This window comes from Amphibalanus amphitrite, unplaced genomic scaffold (genome assembly GCF_019059575.1).
Source record: "Amphibalanus amphitrite isolate SeventyFive unplaced genomic scaffold, NRLGWU_Aamphi_draft 000253F_arrow, whole genome shotgun sequence".
In the NCBI taxonomy this organism is placed as follows: Eukaryota; Metazoa; Arthropoda; class Thecostraca; order Balanomorpha; family Balanidae; genus Amphibalanus; species Amphibalanus amphitrite.
This window is the reverse complement of record NW_024881748.1, coordinates 211,271-229,577: the sequence shown is the minus strand read 5'-3', so window position 1 is coordinate 229,577 and position 18,307 is coordinate 211,271. Positions and strand designations below refer to the sequence as shown.

The following is an 18,307-nucleotide window of genomic DNA, read 5'->3' as shown; positions in this document are numbered from 1 at the left end:
CTATCTTGCAAGGTTTTCAAGGCCTCGTGATACAAGTCACCGTTGAATAACATGCCGTCAATGGCCTGGGCCGCGGCCCCTTCCACCGCGTTTTGAAGGTGAGCCATGCGCTCAGCATCCGACAGGGACGGCTGATCATGCACCAAGGCTTTGAAAAGACCAATCCAGCGCGGCCACTCACGTGCATTTCCACGGAACGTTGGCAGAGTCAGTCGCGGTATGCTCTTTACGAACGCTGATGGTCCTGCCAGGTCATTCCTTCGGGGTGAGGCCGGCGTTGCGATCCAGCTGGCACGAGCCAGTCCGTCATTCTCGTGCAACCCATTCTCGCCTTGAGGAACACCGACAGCTCTGGGTGATGACGAGATGCAGCGGGAAACTTCGCCACCATTGGATGCCGGCCGCTGCTCACCTGACGTATCACGGACGGCTCTCGATATATCGCATTGCTCAGGCTCCACCTCCACTGGGATTTCGTCATCAAAGTCGTTTCTCCGCTCCCATTCAAGCTCATTTTCTGCAGCCCTCAGAAGTCTTGCCCTCTGCTGCGCTCGTTCCACCTCCTCTTCTAACTCCTTTTCCTCCATCATCCTCTTCTCCTCTAACTCCTTTTCCTCCATCATCCTCTTCTCTTCTTCCATCCTGTCTTCTTCTCTTCTCCTCTGAGCTGTTCTTTCTGCTTCCTGGTTTCTCAGCTGCCTTTCTCTGTCTTGCCTGGCTTTCAAATGCTTCAGCTCCAGGCTTTTCATCTCTGCCGTTATTACAGCTTCCCTGGACGCCGCTCTGGAGACTCCTGAAACACGGGATCCGTTCGCTCTACTCCCCCCGTGATGCAACTTTGATGGTGGTGGTCTGTCATCTGCTTGCGACGCCGCGCAGCAGCTCACTGGTCGGTGCGTAGTCGCCTCTTCAATTCTTTTCACCGTCTCGGCGTGCCGTGCCGTCAGTCGGGTGGCGTACTCTTCCGCTTCTTCCAGTTCGCAGACCTCCTGCACCTTCTCAACATAGGCGTCATTGGCTTCCATGAAACCATCCAGTGTCGCATTCAGGGTTTCGAGCCGCTTCTTTAGTTCTTCCTCGCTAGCTCGGCGCGCGATCTGAGCCTCCGCCGTGTTACAGGCACGAGTAAACGCGGCGGCCTTGCGCCCGCGCTGAAGTTTCAGGTGCTTCAACACGCATGCAGTGTCTCCAGCTTCCTCGCCGGCAGTGTCCTGACTCACCGTCGCCGTCTCTGTGTTCTCCGCCTGAGTCGAATCTTCCATCATCGGAATTTTCTTCTCGATCCGACTAGCACACACGAGGCACAGCTTGTAACCTACAATCAATCACTAAGTCGGCGACGGGCAGCCACGAAGGTCATCAGTTCTCACTTCAGGCCAGGACCATCCGGCCCGGAGGACCAGAAAATGTTGGCGACGCTTTCGTTCGAATCTCCTTTCATGGTGTGGACTGTATTTAATCGCGCATCGCACAACATTTGGTTGTTTGGTGACCGAGATCCAGGAGGAAAATGGTTTAATTGGAAAATTGGAAAAATAAATGTTATAACCTATCACGTTAGCCTAGTTAAGATACAACTAAATATTGGATACAGGATAGAGCGCCGGATGCCGACGACTAAGGAACCTCCTTCTTAGGAAGTATATTTGGACCTAATAAAAGAGCGCCGGATACCGACGGCAAAGGAACCCCCTTCTTAGGGCGTATGTTAGGGCCTAAATAAGAGAGCGCCGGATACCGACGTCAAAGGAACCCCCTTCTTAGGGAGTATGTTAGGGCCTAAAATAAGAGAGCGCCGGATACCGACGACAAAGGAACCCCCTTCTCTGGGCGTATGTTAGGGCCTAAATATAGAGCGCCGGATGCCGACGACAAAGGAACCCCCTTCTTAGAGAGTTTTAGGAATGTTTTAGGATAAAAAAGGATAGTCAGTAGACCTGGTCACCGGAACCGATACGCCTGCCGCATCTCCGTCGAATATCTCATCTGTGTGTAGACCGCGCACTGTTTCACTTCTCACTCGGGCTTCTCACACACTTTGTCTTCTAGTTCACTATATTTGGCGGACAAGGCAGCGAAACGTACCGGGAAGAGAGCTAGGGGCAGCGCAGTGTCCCCGTCGAAGTCGAAAGGTGAAGTGAGGGCCGGGGGTGTTTACAACTAGTTTATATACGGCGACAGGGGGTGAAACAAGACGCGTTGAGGACGGTCAGAGCACACAGAAAAGGCTAAAAATGGCCCTGGCGTCCAGCGCTCCACCCGGAAGACACACAAGCTGGGCGCGCACGTGCGTGCCCCACACAATGGCCCGGACCTGGGCCGGTCCTACGCAAATAGGGAGCCGCCCTGCTGCGCCGGCCGGCCAGCCGGGTCAGAGGGGACGCCAGCGTCCCGCGACCGCGGACGGCGCTCGGCTCGGCGGCGCGGCGGCGGTTCGGCTCAGCAGCGCTGAGTCTCTCGCCCGTACCGCCTTGCATAGGTGCAATTTGTCGGCAACATCGGTGTTAGATCGGAGGCGGCACGGGGGCGGCTCGGAGATGGCACCGTGGCGGCCCGGAGGCGTCTCGGTACTCCTCACATCCGCCGAGAGGGAGCCCGCTCTCCTGGCGCCGATGGGAGAGCGCCACTACTGGGGAGAGGAGACCTTGACCCCGGGGACCGGCGCGGCCCGTCCGGCCGTCCGTCCCACCGGCAGCCCTAATGGCCCGTATTGTGCACGCACCGGCTGTGATTAATGTCGCTGATAGCGGGCCGGCGCGGCGGCCGACTCTCCGCCGCAACAATCCGGCCGGATTAGGGGCGCACGGGACCCATCGCGATCATCTGCCGCCGTTCCCGCCGGCCCGGGACGGCGCCGGTTCCCGGGCCACAATGCGGCGACACGCGCTCACAATGCTGCCCGCCGGGCGGCCGCTGCTCCCCGTCGGCAGCCGGTTCACGGTCCGGCGGAGTGATGATGGTTTCAGATGTGGCTAAAAACACGGCTGTCCGAGGCTCCCGATCAGACTACCGAGCCGAGAAGCACCAGGGAACGCGCGCTGCTCCGGTCCAGAGTACAGACAGGCAGCGGCATCGCCTGGAGCCGTTTTGACCTGGACACCGACAGGAATTCTCACATCAAGCTGCTCGCATTCCTTACCCGGGTATACGACCTTTGACCTCGATCGCCTCAGGGCACAGACCGTGCAGCGTTCGCTGCAGGAACACCTGGCCCGAGCGTTACCTGCGCGCCGGCAGACGAGACGCGGCACCACCGGAAACAGCCACTTCCGGTCCGTCAAAATGGCCGCAATTAGCGGTGTGACGGCGGCCGGCGGTGGCGTCCGCCGGTGTGAAGAAGCGTTCCCACGAGTGCCGCCTCAAGGACGGTCGTCCTCCACTCGGCTGGAAACAGCCGCAGGTTCGGCCAGCTGCCGCGTCCTGCCACAGCCCAGGGGCGGCGTATGGCATACCTTTGAGAATGCACGGGGGAACTGGTAGGCGAGGACATGCCTGACTGGTGGTACTGAGTCCAGCCGCTCATTCAGCCGTCCACAGTGAGGTTAGATAACTAAGACGAACAACAAGGCTCTTCATCAATAATATGTCCCCGCTAGTGGATTGCAGGTAATCGATAAAGGACAAAAGCAGGCCGCTATCTATTCCTCTATGACATTCCCATCACAGGTAGGAGACGCGTCTGACCTCTGTGAAATATAGATACGGTTCCACTGTCCGGACAGGACCGGCATTCGATATGAATACGATGCAGACGATAGACGCCTCGGCTATGAATAACGGATGATAGGGGCGAGCAAGACGTAATTAAACTGCTGGCCAGGCCAGTCAGGATATTCGGTCTGGAATGCACTCGGGTTACCTATACCTACCTACGACAGTACAAAGTGAAAAAGGGCAGATTGAAATACGCACTGGTGCCTTTGTAAGGAAGGGTTTAAGAAGTAAGAACATTCGGGAAATTGCATTATTAATTTCGTAGACTTGTGAGTTTTGTAAAGGAGAAACACGCTATGGGTCAGTACATAAACGTCATAAAGGTATCATGACGCTCCTTGAATTCAGTATAACTATTTAGATCAATGTCTTTCAAGCACTTCGCACACAAACATGTCACATAACTGATTATCTCATTATGTACGGCCAATGAGTGTTTATTTTACTTATTGACTTCTGTTCAGCAGGATGCTTCATATATTAAATGAAATTACAATGGTGGGCTGAAACTCGCTACTCACAGTCCACAAGTGCATGTGGACGTGTGGGCATTAGTTTGCCGTGAGATCCGTTTGTCACTCCACAATAAACTGTCGTGGTTATAAAGCGAGTCACACGGCAATGTCGCCACTCAATGTATGACTCGTTGGTCAACAGAACAGCTCGGTGACAATTAGAGCCGTCATCGTATACATCAGTGCCCCAACGGGTGCGGCCGCTGCAAGCAGCTTTCGGCATGCCATTGCAGCGCACTTGCATGTCAACGGCGTGCAAATCTAAGAGTTTATGAAAGCGCGGGTACTCGCGTTTGGCATTATTTGTGCATGCATGTCATTGTTTATTGATATAACACATGATCCTTATGTGTGTTGAGGTGACCACTAGGTAGTGTTCTCAATTAACCTTTTCAAAATAAACGTCAACTGTTAACCCTCGCCCATGTAGGGGGGGGTTGGTGCAACCCCCCCCCCCCTGAGGCTTTTCGGAAATAGTGTAAAAACGGCGGCGCGCAGCGCCGCCAAATTTTGGGTACCTTATGGGGCAAACCTTGCGCATCTTTTGATAAAAAAAAATTGACCGGGTCATGTCAGGTCACGGAGTTATGACATCACAAAGGGAACAGCCTCCGGCCGGATTTTCACAAACTGAGTGCCAACGCCCGAGGTTTCCTGCCGGTGGTACGGACATCGGTTGATGGATCGTGATGAAACTTCCCATGCATGTTGGGGCAAGTATTGGCTATCATATGGTATAAGAAACTTGACCGGGTCAGGTCAGGTCACGGAGCTATGACGTCACAAGAGGAACAGCGTCCGGTACCATTTTTGAAAAGCGCCCGAACCACTATTTTCCTAATTCTTGTCACCTCAATGGGAATATGCAGCAATATTAGCTTCTATAGGGAGCAAATGGACCTCCCAAATCCAAAAATACAATCAGATTTCAAAAATTTAAATTCTGATTTTTCGAGTTTCTGCCGCCGACTGTGACCTTGCCGACTTCCGGCGCTCCCAACGCGCCATTTTTAGAGCTAGGGAAACGAAATACATACCAAACGATAGAGAATTGATCAAGGAACACGATAGTGAAGATTTCAAGTCGATATCTCCCACCGTTTTGCCGCAATCGCCGCGGAAAGTTGAAAAAGTCTATTTTTCCGAAAATTTGACCTTTGACCGGTCAAAAGTAGGTCAAATGTTGACCTAGGACCAAAAAATATACCACCAATCGCGAGATCTCGGCGAGAGCAGCAATCCGTTGGTCTTTTCCGCTAAGCTCTACGACGCTCCGTTTTCAAACGCCAAGGGGGGGGGTCGCACCAACCCCCCCCCCCCCCTGCATGGGCGAAGGTGGCAGATCGCCGTTTACGGGCGAGGGTTAAAAGGAAAGTCGTGTCGTTGCACTTTGAATATGCACCCAGAAGCCTGGTTCGTGTACCTATGCATATTCAAATATCGGTTACGTCAAGACGTATGAGCAGGAAAACGTTTCACGGCGGAGCACATTGCAAGTGGGCTACCGGCTAATGAATCTCGACTTCCGCCACACAATAAGCGCAATACTAAGTAGGTACACTACATGCCTAAAGCAAATTGTGAATAGTTAGAGGGTAAACAGCTCGTAGAGGCGTAGTCAATAAAGTGAAAACTGGCTTTCTATAGTCGACATGAACATTGAAGAGGGCTGGTTTCCGCACATGAAAAATTTGCTCGAGAGTTATCTGCACCCATGAGCTATTGACAGGAAATTCGCAAAACCCCTGATCAATAGTGACAGCTACCGAAACTATGTTGAAAGCGTCTATGATTTCTTGTAGCACTTCACAGAACTGAACGGGAAATTGAGCGTCAACATATTGCCATTTTTTCAGCCCTCAATCTCCTGAATGTCCCGTTATCGACGGTATTTGTTTCCGAAACGAGCGAATGATAATGCAGCCCTCCATCGTTTTCAATTTAACCGCGTCGTTCCAAAAGCGGAGCGATGTGGTGCGCCGTGAGCGATATGGTATGAATATGTCACAACACGGTCACATTGCCTGGGTATAGTATGGCGGTTCGCACTTCCCTCACTGGGTGCGACAGCTCTCGGGTCGTGTGAACCGGGCCTTACCTCGAGCGTGGTCCGCCGCCAGCAGCAGTACGATCAGGATCCACAGGCAGCTCCCTGACAGGGCCGCCGCCCGCCGCCCCATCAGTCCTCCCACAGGGTTTTCGGTCAGTCCGACCACCGGCGGGCACACTGGCAATGTGACGGTCCCAGTCCGGCGCACCAGCTGTCAAACTGCCGAACACGGCCCGCGCCGTGACCCGCTCTCACAGCCGTTCGTACCGCAGTACCGCAGCCGCAGGGATCATACGCCACAGTCCGCGGGCGAAAGACACACGTGGTTGTGGATCAGAGTTCGGCACGACTAGACTCACCCCCACCACGCGCACGGCCGGCCGCCGACTGCCGCGCTCCACACCGGTCGCTCGCCACACCGGTGCTCGCCGCCGCCTACTGACATCTGGCGGCCAGCTATGAAGCTACTTCTCGTCCGCCAAATGCTTGACGAAGTCTCGGATTACAAGACGGATTACCGATTATGTGATCCGTGACGAAGTCACTGCTTGTGACAGCCTAGTGGTTTGTTTCAATTTTTCAAAGCAATATGTAAGCTGTGACAAATATGCAAATTTCTACCTTATGTGCTGTTAGAAAATTTGGCATACCTACACAGGTAAGTATTATAGGTATGTACAGGGACCCGCAGTTGCTTCTGTACACACTAGTATTTCAGCGTATTCTTGGCCTGTGACACCGTTGCAGGCGAATTGGGAAATGATTGTGTGCTTATTAAAACCACCATCTGAAGGGCTTTAAACTGATGTGCTGCTCTCCTAATTCAGTGAACTTTTTATGGCTATATCAGCAAAACATTGTTTTCAGCGCTTTTTCCTGCCCCATTCCTTCTGAAACCTGGAACCGCCTATTCCATTCACTCCTGCCATCTGACGATGGTCGTGCTGATTACTAGTTCCGGCGCTAGTAACTGCTCCAGCTTTGCACCCGGCACAAACTCAGGCGGCACCGGGCCGTGGCTCGACCAGTGAGGGTCGGACCGAGCCGACTGCCTGGGGCGCGGTTAGATCGGACGCCCTGTTGGGGAAGGGGACGGGAGTGAGGGGGAGGGGAGGAGGTGGTCACGTGGTCCGTCCAAGCTCGCAGACGACCTGTCCCGCGCCCAGCCATGTTCCGTGATCCAAAATCGCACGAGAGCTGTAGAATGCTTGGAGTAGACGCTTCGAAAGCGAACTTCAGCAGCACTAATTTACCATATTCTGCGGAGATAAATGAATATTATCTTAACGCAGAAAAAATGTATGCCTTAGCTGTATAAGCTGTATCCTTTTAAAAGCCGTAAATAGGATTATATTTAGGGACTTATAGGTTTCGTATACACATTGAATTGTGTTACATTAAGCCGTTTCGCTCTTATGGTTACTAACTGAAGAGTTATCCTTTTTTCTCACAGGGAATGACAATACAATAACAATACGAATAAAACCAGACGTTTCCCACACCAAAAGTGCCTCCGTCAGTGGCAAGAAACTAGGGTTACCCGCGTGCTCCGCAACGCGAAGGGGGGATTTTTTGACCCTTGGGTATTGGGTTGGTCTGTGTCGATTTGGTTGGTAGATATCCATTTCGTTCGATTGCTTTTTGACGGCCAAGCATTTTGTAAGAAACAAAAAGATACATCGCATCGAGGTGCCCGTGTCGTATTATCATGCGTTCTACTTTAGAATGATTCGAAAACTGGCGTGAAGTCTTTTGAGGGCCATCGATGAATTTCGCTAAAAATGACGATGCAATGGTTTGGAAAATTTACGTTTTTAAGAATACTGTTGCTCATCATGCAAAAATGAAGACTTAACCTTGGTCAGAATTGAATGCTCTTTCCAACGGTGCCATTTTTGATTGCCAGATACATCAGATCATGGAGCAAAGCCATTTTGATGAGCAAAGTGACACAAAATTGACAAACACCATTTTCTCCCGTGATTTGTACCACCTTGATTTGGATCAATCAGCTTTTCACAATTTTTATATGATAGGCGGTACATTTCTCTTGCCAACAGGCGTTGTTCCAACTCGCCCTGTTTAACGGTCACCTAAAAATAAAATCAATTCCAAAATCCGCCAAAAACCGCAATTTTTCAACAAAAGTGCCCTCCCCGGTGCACGTGGCGCGTGCTATCCTCTGTATCGCACACGATTCCATTGCCCATTCAATTATCTACACGATGCTGTTTTCCCCGTGCCGGTCGGACCCCTGGTCACCAAGATATTGCACGGGAACTGGACCCGTGTCGGCCAAAATTAGCCGTTTTCGCCCGATTTCGCACGCCGATTTATACATGTAAAGTCTATGACGCGAATTTGCACTTTTTGAGCACGCGCCACGCGCTCCCTATCAATCCGATCAAGCTGAGACCCCTCAAAGGCACGTCGCGCATCCTTGATCTATAAGTTGTGCAAATTTCACCGGGATAGGTGCAACGGTCTGGCCTGTAGTCCACGCAAAGCACGACCAAGTCGGGACCTCGGTAACGGACAGACGCACCCTCCTCAAATAGTAATATAGATTGATGTTAAACCTACACTTATTTTTCTCCACTGACGAAGGCACGTTGTTGTCCGAAACGTTTGGTTTTATTCGCATTGTTTTTATATTGTCATTGTCCGTGAGAAAAACATACTCATATGGACTGGTCTCAGTTCATGTAGAAATTGTTGAACATTCATCAACACAGATAAAATGAACATTAACCCTCACCGCACACAGTGGCGGCGGATTCGATTTTGGCGTGGGGGGGCAAGATCCCAGTCGAGATGATGTCATAGGCGGATCCAGAAAGGCGTTTTCGACGCTGTAAGGGACATACCCCCCCAAAAAAGTGTCCAAAATCCAAAAACTCCTCGGATTTCGATTCCTTACGGACTTACTGCTGAACAGCACAAAGCAAAAAAAAAAAATCCTGATAAAAGTGTTATTATTAGGAAACATATTTGTCTATTTCGGGCGATGCAGGGGCCAGGGGAGGGGGAGTAAATATTTGCTTTAAATGCCCGCTCCCTGGATCCGCCAGTGGACGATGTAACGCTTTTCGTATTGCTGTATTAGAAAAAAGCTCCAATGGGAAAAATTGTGCCATAACCCGATCGCATATCAGATGTTGAAGAACGGTGCCAAACCTTTTGAAGTAGGCGCGCGCTATTCTTTGCAATGAGGTAACTCGTTACCATTTCCTCTGTTCATTTTACGTTCGATTTCCATTTAACCTTCCTTTAAAAAGTATTTTTGAGACAGATATCAACTGAAACTAGCTCACAGCGGGAGGAGACCGCTCAAACATTCAAAGACAGTCGGTCGCATCTAAACATATTGGGACAGCGATCCGCCAGAAACCCTCCCCAAGGCAGTAGTTCACCAAATAAGCTCACCGAGACGGGCTGTCTCGATGGGTTTATACAGTAAGCCTACAGCAAGGCTTAACTAAGGCCCAAACGCTCGTCAAGCTGGGAACGGAGGGTGAGGGAGCGCGGCGGCGGGCTGAGGTGAAGGAACGGTGGACTGGAACGGGAATCCAAAAGCTCTGGGCGGGGCGTTTCTTAATTAGGGCTTTAGGGTGTGCTGACTGCGGTAAGGTCCAAATTATCACACCAAATTTTGCCACGACATCTACCGGTTCAGGCACTCGAGAATCAGTGGCCAGTGATATCTGCAAAGACGAAGCATTTCCAACCCAGCTTCAGCATGGTGTCAGGGCGCCTCAGGTGGCTTTAATTACAGTTGCACATACCAAACGACCTTAGTGCAGCCAGTCTGTGGCCGAAACCATTCGGAACAGACTTCAACGAAAAGTGAGACAAGGTTAGTGCTATCGTTAAGTGCCATTATAGACTTGGGCCCTGTTGGCTTGACCCACTGGAAGGTGGTAGCTATCCGACGCTGCGGGGCATACTCATTTTTCCAAAATGCCTTAGATTTTGCTTTCGTGTTCATAGGCGGTGGAACGGGGAGGGCACCGGGGCTCCGTGCCCCCTTTGATTTTGGCATTTTAACGTTAGCCCTATGGGCGTTGCATGGAAAGAATGGGACCAAAAGTCGGCAGTGCCCCCCCCCCCCCCAATTGAAGGTGTTCCGCCGCTACTGTTCGTGTTTGATGCTCTTTATTCTATAGCCAGCCTTTAGACAGAGGGGGGAGGGGCACTAATGATCAGTGCCCTAACCCTCAAAAGTTTGCATCATTAATTTTTACTTTTTTAATAGTGAAAACTGAAATAAAGCGGATACTGAACTGTGGACATCCAGTTTTAACACTGGCCCCACACAAGCCTCCGAATACCCAAAGCAGATCTATGATGACTGGCCTTTGGGTGCCATACCATACCATGTATTGGTCAATGTGGTCAATGCGTACGACCGTGGCTTATTATGAGCGCTCATCAGTCCTAACTACCCGCAAGCGAATGGCTAGCCCTTCCGTCTCCGCTCGCTTGCGATTTGGCATTTATGTAGGTACAAAATAGCGGCAAACGACCACTGAAGGTATGAGTTGCGTCTCTTGCACACTTAAAATATCTCTAAATCGAATCTAAAAAGACAAAAAATGATATAAAGCGGAAATGGTTAGCATTTACACATATTCAAAAGGCACCGTTGGACAAACTGTAGGAGCGCATAGCTGCAATATCAGGTTATGGAAATTTTCCCCATGTTTAGGGCACAAATTATGGAGGGGCAAGAATATACGTTTGCCCCTCCTCCAAAAGTTTCTTAGGGGACGATGCCTCCTCTGCCACCCCGTATCTGTCGCCCCTGTAAGCGGTCACTGAAGGCCTGGGTTGCCGCTGCGTCACGTTGACGCTTATAATGCCTCCAAAACTAGGTTGAAGAGAGGAAAACTTCAATTGAACGCGAACGCTTGCCATTTAACCCGCGCGGGGCTGGGGGGTAAATTTTATCCCCTCGCGAATTTTTGCGATATCTCAAAAACGGCGGCGCGCAGCGCCGCCAAACTTTCAGTACCTTTTCTAACATCAATTTGACACGTTCCCTGAAAATTTGAGCGAAATCCGTCGGAACATTTTTGAGAAATTGACGTTTTAGTGACGTCATGTTCGCCATTTTCGCCTCAAAAACGGCAAAAGTTCAAACGCCGCTAACATCTTCATTTTTAAAGGAATCAAGACGTAACAAAAAAAGGTTAGACGTAAGTTTACTTTGTCTATCAAATGGCTATCTCGGTTTTTTGAAAATTTTGGATTTTGGCCTAAATTTTTTCAAAAAACTGACTTTTTGGGAAAATCATTATAAAATCCAAAATGTTGAGTCTATCGAAAAAACCAGAATATATGTCAGAGAAGTGGTCTATGTGCACCTACATAGCAAATTTTAGAAGAATCGGTTCAAAAATGTGGGAGTTATTCAAAATGTTATGACGTCACGACACAAATTTTTTTTGAAAAATGACTTTTTTGGAAGTTCTAGACCTCGTACGGAAACAAAAATAGCACCATTCGATTCGCCGTGAAAAACTGCATCAGATAGACACCTTTTTAGGCCTTAACAACCAACTTCAAAATTTGACCTCACTTGACCTGACCTTGACCTGACCTCGACCTGAAATTCATCCAGAGGTGGTCCATATCACTTATTGAGTGTGCCTATTGAATTCTATGAGTAAAATGACCCATAAAACATGTGTCGCACATGCCCTTTTCTACATTTTGTTTTTTGGTAACCTGACCTGACCTGACCTGACCTTGACCTTGACCTCTGAATGATATTGTATGCAACGAATATTGTCTTGGTAGCCTAAGAACACGTTTTGGGCGATCAGTCTCAGTCCATGACTCCATTCTTCGGCAACTACGGTGCAAGGCCGATACTGTAGAAACTTGCAATTTGTACCCTTGACCTGACCTTGACCTTGACCTCAAACTTTAAATTAAGTACATGTTTTTAGTAGTTCGTGATGAGAGCTTTCGATTGGCGTTTGAATTTTCCATATCGGACCATCAGTTCGGGAGATAACAGGGGGGGTAAAATTTACCCCCCCCCCAGCCCCGCGCGTTCGGCTGGAGACCCCAGCCCCGCGCGGGTTAAGAAAGGCAATGTATGAAAGTATATGGGCATCTGGTTACATCTTCAGATGATCGAACAGAATAATCAGGTATATGGTTTCTTGTCTAAGCTTTGTCACAAATTATGGGGGGGCAAAAAGATACTTTTGCCCCCCACGATTTTGCCAGGGGGGGCAGCTGCCCCCCCCCCCCCTGCCCCCCCCCCCGAATTTGCCGCCCCTGACCGCACATATAAGTAGAGGTAAATAGACCGCGCCCCTGTTTTTCACCAATAAATCGCGGCAAAGCGAAGGATTGCGACGATTCTTTGGTGCCCTGGCGTTAATAAATTTTACAACTTCCCGGAAAATAAAATAGCCCCTATCATTTTTGCATCTTTTCCGAGATTTTTTAATCCCTGAACCAAATTACCTCTAACCTGTGATTATTTTTCTCAAGATCATGTCAGGCCAGAATAGCAATTGAAAGTCAGCGCACATCTTCTGTGTGTTTCCATAGTCGTTTCGTGATTAGGGACGTGTCAACATGTGAAATATACTGTCTTATGTTTGTTTCATTGATTGTTGTAGGTTCCAAGGTCACGTGAAACTCAGGCTAAGGGCATTTACTTGAAATGATCTCGGTTAACTTCCTTAAATTTACACCTTTTTACTGTGGTTTTTAGGAAGTGTTGGTTTGAAATTTAGCACCCATTTTAGTATTTGAAAACTAGGCATACTTAGGTATCAGTTATAGTGCCTATGCAATATGTTGCAAGGCTGTAAGTGCTGGTTAACATTCCATGGATAGCCGGCAGAACGCCTAATGGGTGATCTGGCGTGACCTGTCCTACCCCAAATGCTTTGATGCATCATCTTTGATCAAAGCAAGTGCAAATTCGGAATCAGAAGCAAGCCAAGTCCCAGCAAACCTCACTTGTAGAAATTCAAGCAAGACCCAATTTTCCGTGCCTGGGTTATTAACCTGATCTGGGAGGTCAACATGACCTAGGATCTCAACAGTCAACATTGACCAGGACATAAAAATAATTGGCTTTCTCCTCGTCAGCGATGACCAGGACCCTCTAATCATCGGATTTCTCTCGTCACGAGCAGCTCGCTTTTTTTTGCTTTTTCAGCGAAGCTCTGGCTCTTTTTATCAAGGGCCGAATGGCTGAGGGTTTCTATTCTACGCCCCTCCGCTACATGTAAGACGCTGAAAAGAAATGCCTAAATGGGTGAGGGTTAAATATCGATTGGTTTTTTAAGTGCCGAAGCCTGAAGCACTTTAATTTACTTCGATAGCAGTTTGACCAACTAGCTCGAATACTATAACTTCTTGAACAATGCATGTAAGCACCACATAAAATGAATCGTGAGAGAAGCGGCTCAAGATTTAGGAGCTATGAGACACTTAATAAAAAAACGGCATAGATTCGGAACTGCACCTAACTTGCACTGCTTTTTAAACCTTTTCGTTGCAGACTTGTAGATTAACCCTCGCCCGTATTGGTGTTTTTCCAGCCGCGAACGTATAAGGGGGGGGGTCCGTTGGACCCCCTTGCCGTTTCGCCCCTGATCGAGCTAGAGCTTCGCAGAAAAAAAAACGAGCGTGTTGCCCGTCACGAGAGGAAGCCGATGATACCCAATTTTAAGGTCCTAGGTCATCGGTTGACCTTCCAGGTCAGGTCAATGACCCAAAAGTCGGGGAAAATCGGGACCTGTTAGAAAGTCGTAAAGCGTGGCTGCTGTGGGGTTTTTCTGGGTGCTGATCACGAATATCATGTTATTTTTGATTACAGAGGATGCCTTTATGCATTTCGGCCAGGTCAGGTCAGGTCAGGTCAACCAGTAAGGGTATTCGTAGTAGGTGGCAACCGCCTCTGACAGCTTCGTAACATGTTACGAAGGTGCCAAAACTACTTCGTAAATGTTCATATGGTTGCTAAATTCAAATCCAGCAAAAAAAAAACTGACCTGAAAACATGTAAAACTCGAAAAAGTGAACCGAGATCATCAAAGGTCAATGACCTGACCTGACCTTTCCGGTGACCTTGACACCCACCCTAATGCATGGGAGCAGCATCATATCCCATGTTTGGACGCTTAAAACCACGAAAAGACTGCAAACGCGCGGCTAATGCGAGCCAACATACGCCGAATCGCGATTCCGGCCAAACATGGTCTCGAAAAGTAGGTCACAGGTCAAAGGTCATTAAGGTCAGGGTCATGAAAATTTCAGGGTAGGTGTAAAATTGATAAAAGCGAGGGTACTGAAAGTTTCGTTGCGATCGGCCGTTTTTTACGCGAGTTATTCACGAAAACCCTAGGGGGGTCCGTTCGACCCCCCCCCCCCTATACGGGCGAGGGTTAAATTTTAGGATTGATTTCAGCTGATGCTCAAAGGATGTAGAGCTATTCATTCGTTCATTCATGCGACCATCCATTCATAAAAGAAGCCAGAGATAAAATTGTTCATTTTAGGTAAGTGTGAAATACAAACTCAATAAAAGTTTAATGATACGGCAAATTTGACAGCTTTTGTAATGAATAGACAAATAACTTTAACAAGTCAAAGTTGAGAGCCCCAAATACGTAACACAATTGAGGGCATTTTAGGCCATCACAGTATTTGTCAACAATTGTTGTTGGGGGGACTGGGGAGGGTGGTTGCTGGCTCATAAACTGTCCCCCCCCCCCAAAAAAAAAAACGAAACCGATCATCCGCGAAAAGAACTATTGAGCTCGAACCGAGGTGACGAATCGATTTACAGTTACACGCATGCACGATGACTAACGATGCCACTTTTTGACTTCTTGTGTCAAATTAATTCCATCATCTGGATAGCACGTCAACATTCTTTTTGACATTTTGCAACAACCGTATACTATTTGGCGCGACTAGCCTCAGAAATGTTCTGAAACTAAAACCGTTTCTTCGCAATCAACTTGGACCACGTCATCCCAGCCTATGCACGACAAAAATAAAATAATGCTTCAGGATCACTGGCCTGAATTCCAATGCTTAGTTTACTCAAAACCGGTGTGGCTGAGGCACTAATTATTCGCTACATCCGTGGCGGCCACCATTGTGTTGCATTTTTTTTTTCGGTAAGCTGTAAGCTAATAAGGAAAGGGTTGGTGAGTGGGTTGAAAACAGCCCTCACCCTCCACCCCCTTCTTCTGGAAACATAAGTAACCGAAAGATCTGGCGATGGTTTATCCATCTCCTCTGCCGCCGCGCTGCGAGGCCTCGATTCGTTCGGTATGTGGAGTCCTGAGCGGTCCTCCCCGGAGGCAAGGTGAAAGGTCATGGCCTGTATCATAAATTTATACGTTGCTGAATATGTTTTATAGTTCTTCCAAGGCCTTGGACACCGTTTTATTATATCGGATAAGCATTGCACTTTCTTGTCAATCAATACATTTAAATAAAACTGTATCATAACCTCATACTGCGGCATTGTAGTTCTGCTTACGGTTGCCTCTTTATGATACGGGCCACCACCACCTCCACTGCGCTGGAGCTCTGGCGTTCTACCCCTCCCCGCTACGGACCGGCCCTCGGGCTAGGTGTGTTAGTACTGAGTGCAAACGTGTAGTAGTCACGTGACTTTCATTCACGTAGCGGGAACGGAAGCTATAGGCGATACCAAGGACGGGCTCTGGGGAGGCAACCGGCACGGAAAAATAGCACGATTGTAGTTTTGAAAGAATATATGTTGCGGTAAGCGGAATTATACAAAACATACGTCCTAGGAGGAAACATGTGTTATTCCTCCATACTTTGCGCTACATTTCCTTTCTCCAATGGCCAGCACTTAGCAAATAATAGCACAATTCTAAATTGGTTACGGAGCGAGCGAAGCGAGCGTAGTCTTTCCTTAGATTAACAGAAATTTCTGAGTATGAGCGGCCGGCCGGCCGGCCGGCCGGCCGTGGTCACGCTTTTGCGAGGCTTATATCTCAGCAACCACTTGACCGATTTACACGCGGTAATTTTTGTAGGGTAGCTTCATTCCTTCTACCAAGTATTGGACCATTCCCGATGCATGTGGGTGACCCCTTATGCACGTGCCACGTGCAAAACGAAGAGGTGTCAGTTTTGTAATTGTTGCAATATCTCGGTAACTATTGGGCCGATTGCGCTGAAAGTTGGCATGTAGGTAGGCACCCACTAGGCACTGCATGTCCATGTGCCAGAGTTGGGGTGCTGCTGCACGTGCGCACGTGCAGGGGTCGTTTCCAGATCTCGAGAACGGCTCGACCGATTGCGCTCAAATTTGGTACACAGCTAGAGACCGGTTAGTAAGGTGCCGTGCACAAGTCAGTTGGAGGTACCCCCTCGAAATTTCGCACGTGCAAGGCCCACCCTCTCGCTCGCTCCGTTAGTCGCCCCAAAAGGCGTTATACTGGTAATATATGTGTACAGTAGCAACTGCGGGTCCCTGTACCTTCCTATAGTAGGCACTCGAAAACTTTCGATCTATACCTACCGTTTGACGAACGCTGATTCGGCTTCAGACTGTCCTCCGGAGGCCCTGAAATGAAGACACCGATTTACAAACAGCATCACTTTCGCTAACGGTTACGGGACTTTTAGTGTACTTTACCTCATGCCTCATGGCAACGCCGTTTCCAGCTTTCAGTCAAAGCAAAGGTTGCTCTCAGGTAATGGCTCAAAATGTACTTATCTTTTTTACCTGTAGGCATATAAAAACGTCGTTTTCTTCACACAAATTTTTCTTATAAAACCTTTCCGGCAATGGCTCTTCTCCTCCTGACGGCTCAAGAGGGATTGATAGCCTTGCGTTTGACTGTCCTCATATGCTATGGTTTCTTCGAGAAAAAAAAACGGCGTTTTACACTTCATGACAAGAGGCCAAAAGTGGAACGAAATTTATTTTGAACCCCATGATGCAGATGTGTAGGCAGTAGCATGTGGGACAGCGTTAGCTGGAGCAAGATATAATTTGCATGACATGCTCAAGCGCCTTCACTTTAACATGAAACGTGAATTAAGGAAATTAATCAACTTTCCAGCCGATAAATTATACTTAGTGTGAGTGTTATGGTCTTAATCTACATTCACGTTCGGACCCAGGTCGTTGTGGCCGTGATATACGTATGAATGTTCTATACAGCTGCAACGGCATTTAATCATGCACTTCAGTCGAGGAGCGTCTGTGAAAAGGCAATTCAAATCCACCTTACCCTAAGTGTATATATATACAGATTCCCTCTACTTCAAGATACACTACATAAATTTGCGCTTGACTGGAGGGAGGGACTTTATACAGAGGCCCCCCTCTACTTTTTATGAAAGTCTTGAAATCAAATCATGTTCGGCCAATTTCGCTGCAAAACATTGGTCCGGCAATCAACTCTCGAGAGTTTAGTTTTGAAGCCAATACCGATTCATTCGTATTATTTGCCTTTTACTCGATGCTATAAGCACATTTCTTAGAGGACCTGCACCTAAGCAGTCAAAAGTGCGACCTTCGACCTGACCTATGACGTCATCGGCTGCACCTAGGTCAATGAAATTGGGTCACATGGTACTTCCTCGGTAGGAGTATCGAGAACCTTTGAATTTTAAAAAACCGGTTGGTCACTTTTCGAGATCTTAGGGGGGACCGAATCTGCCCCCCTCTCTATACGGATGTCAGGGTTCCGGTATAGCCCTAAAGGACGTGGGTTAACCCGCGCATGACTGGGGGCGGGGGGGGGGGGCTCTACAGAGCTCTCCTCCCGTTTTTCTGCAATATCTTCTAAACCGCTTGACGTATCAACACGAAACTTTCAGTACCTTCAGCAGCATTAGTTTGACACCTTGTGTTTAAATCACAACATTCTAGCTACCATTGATCGGCCTGCCGATTTTGATGCAAAACATTGAACTACGGTAATCGCTTTCAAATGAGCTAAGATTTTAGGCTAGATCCGATTTATTCATGCATGAATGGACTGATTATAGG

General features: G+C 48.7%; 1 protein-coding gene across 1 annotated transcript in view; it reads right to left on the bottom strand.

Annotated features, from left to right (window-relative positions):
* LOC122386486 (neural-cadherin-like) overlaps positions 1 to 6,687 on the bottom strand; it is a 136,525-nt gene extending 129,838 nt beyond the window's left edge. Inside the window, exon 1 of the mRNA XM_043375726.1 lies at positions 6,328 to 6,687. Coding sequence (XP_043231661.1) covers positions 6,328 to 6,409 — 82 coding nt within the window. The 5' untranslated portion in view covers positions 6,410 to 6,687. The remainder of the gene's footprint in view (positions 1 to 6,327) is intronic.
* Between the last annotated feature and the right edge of the window lie 11,620 nt (positions 6,688 to 18,307).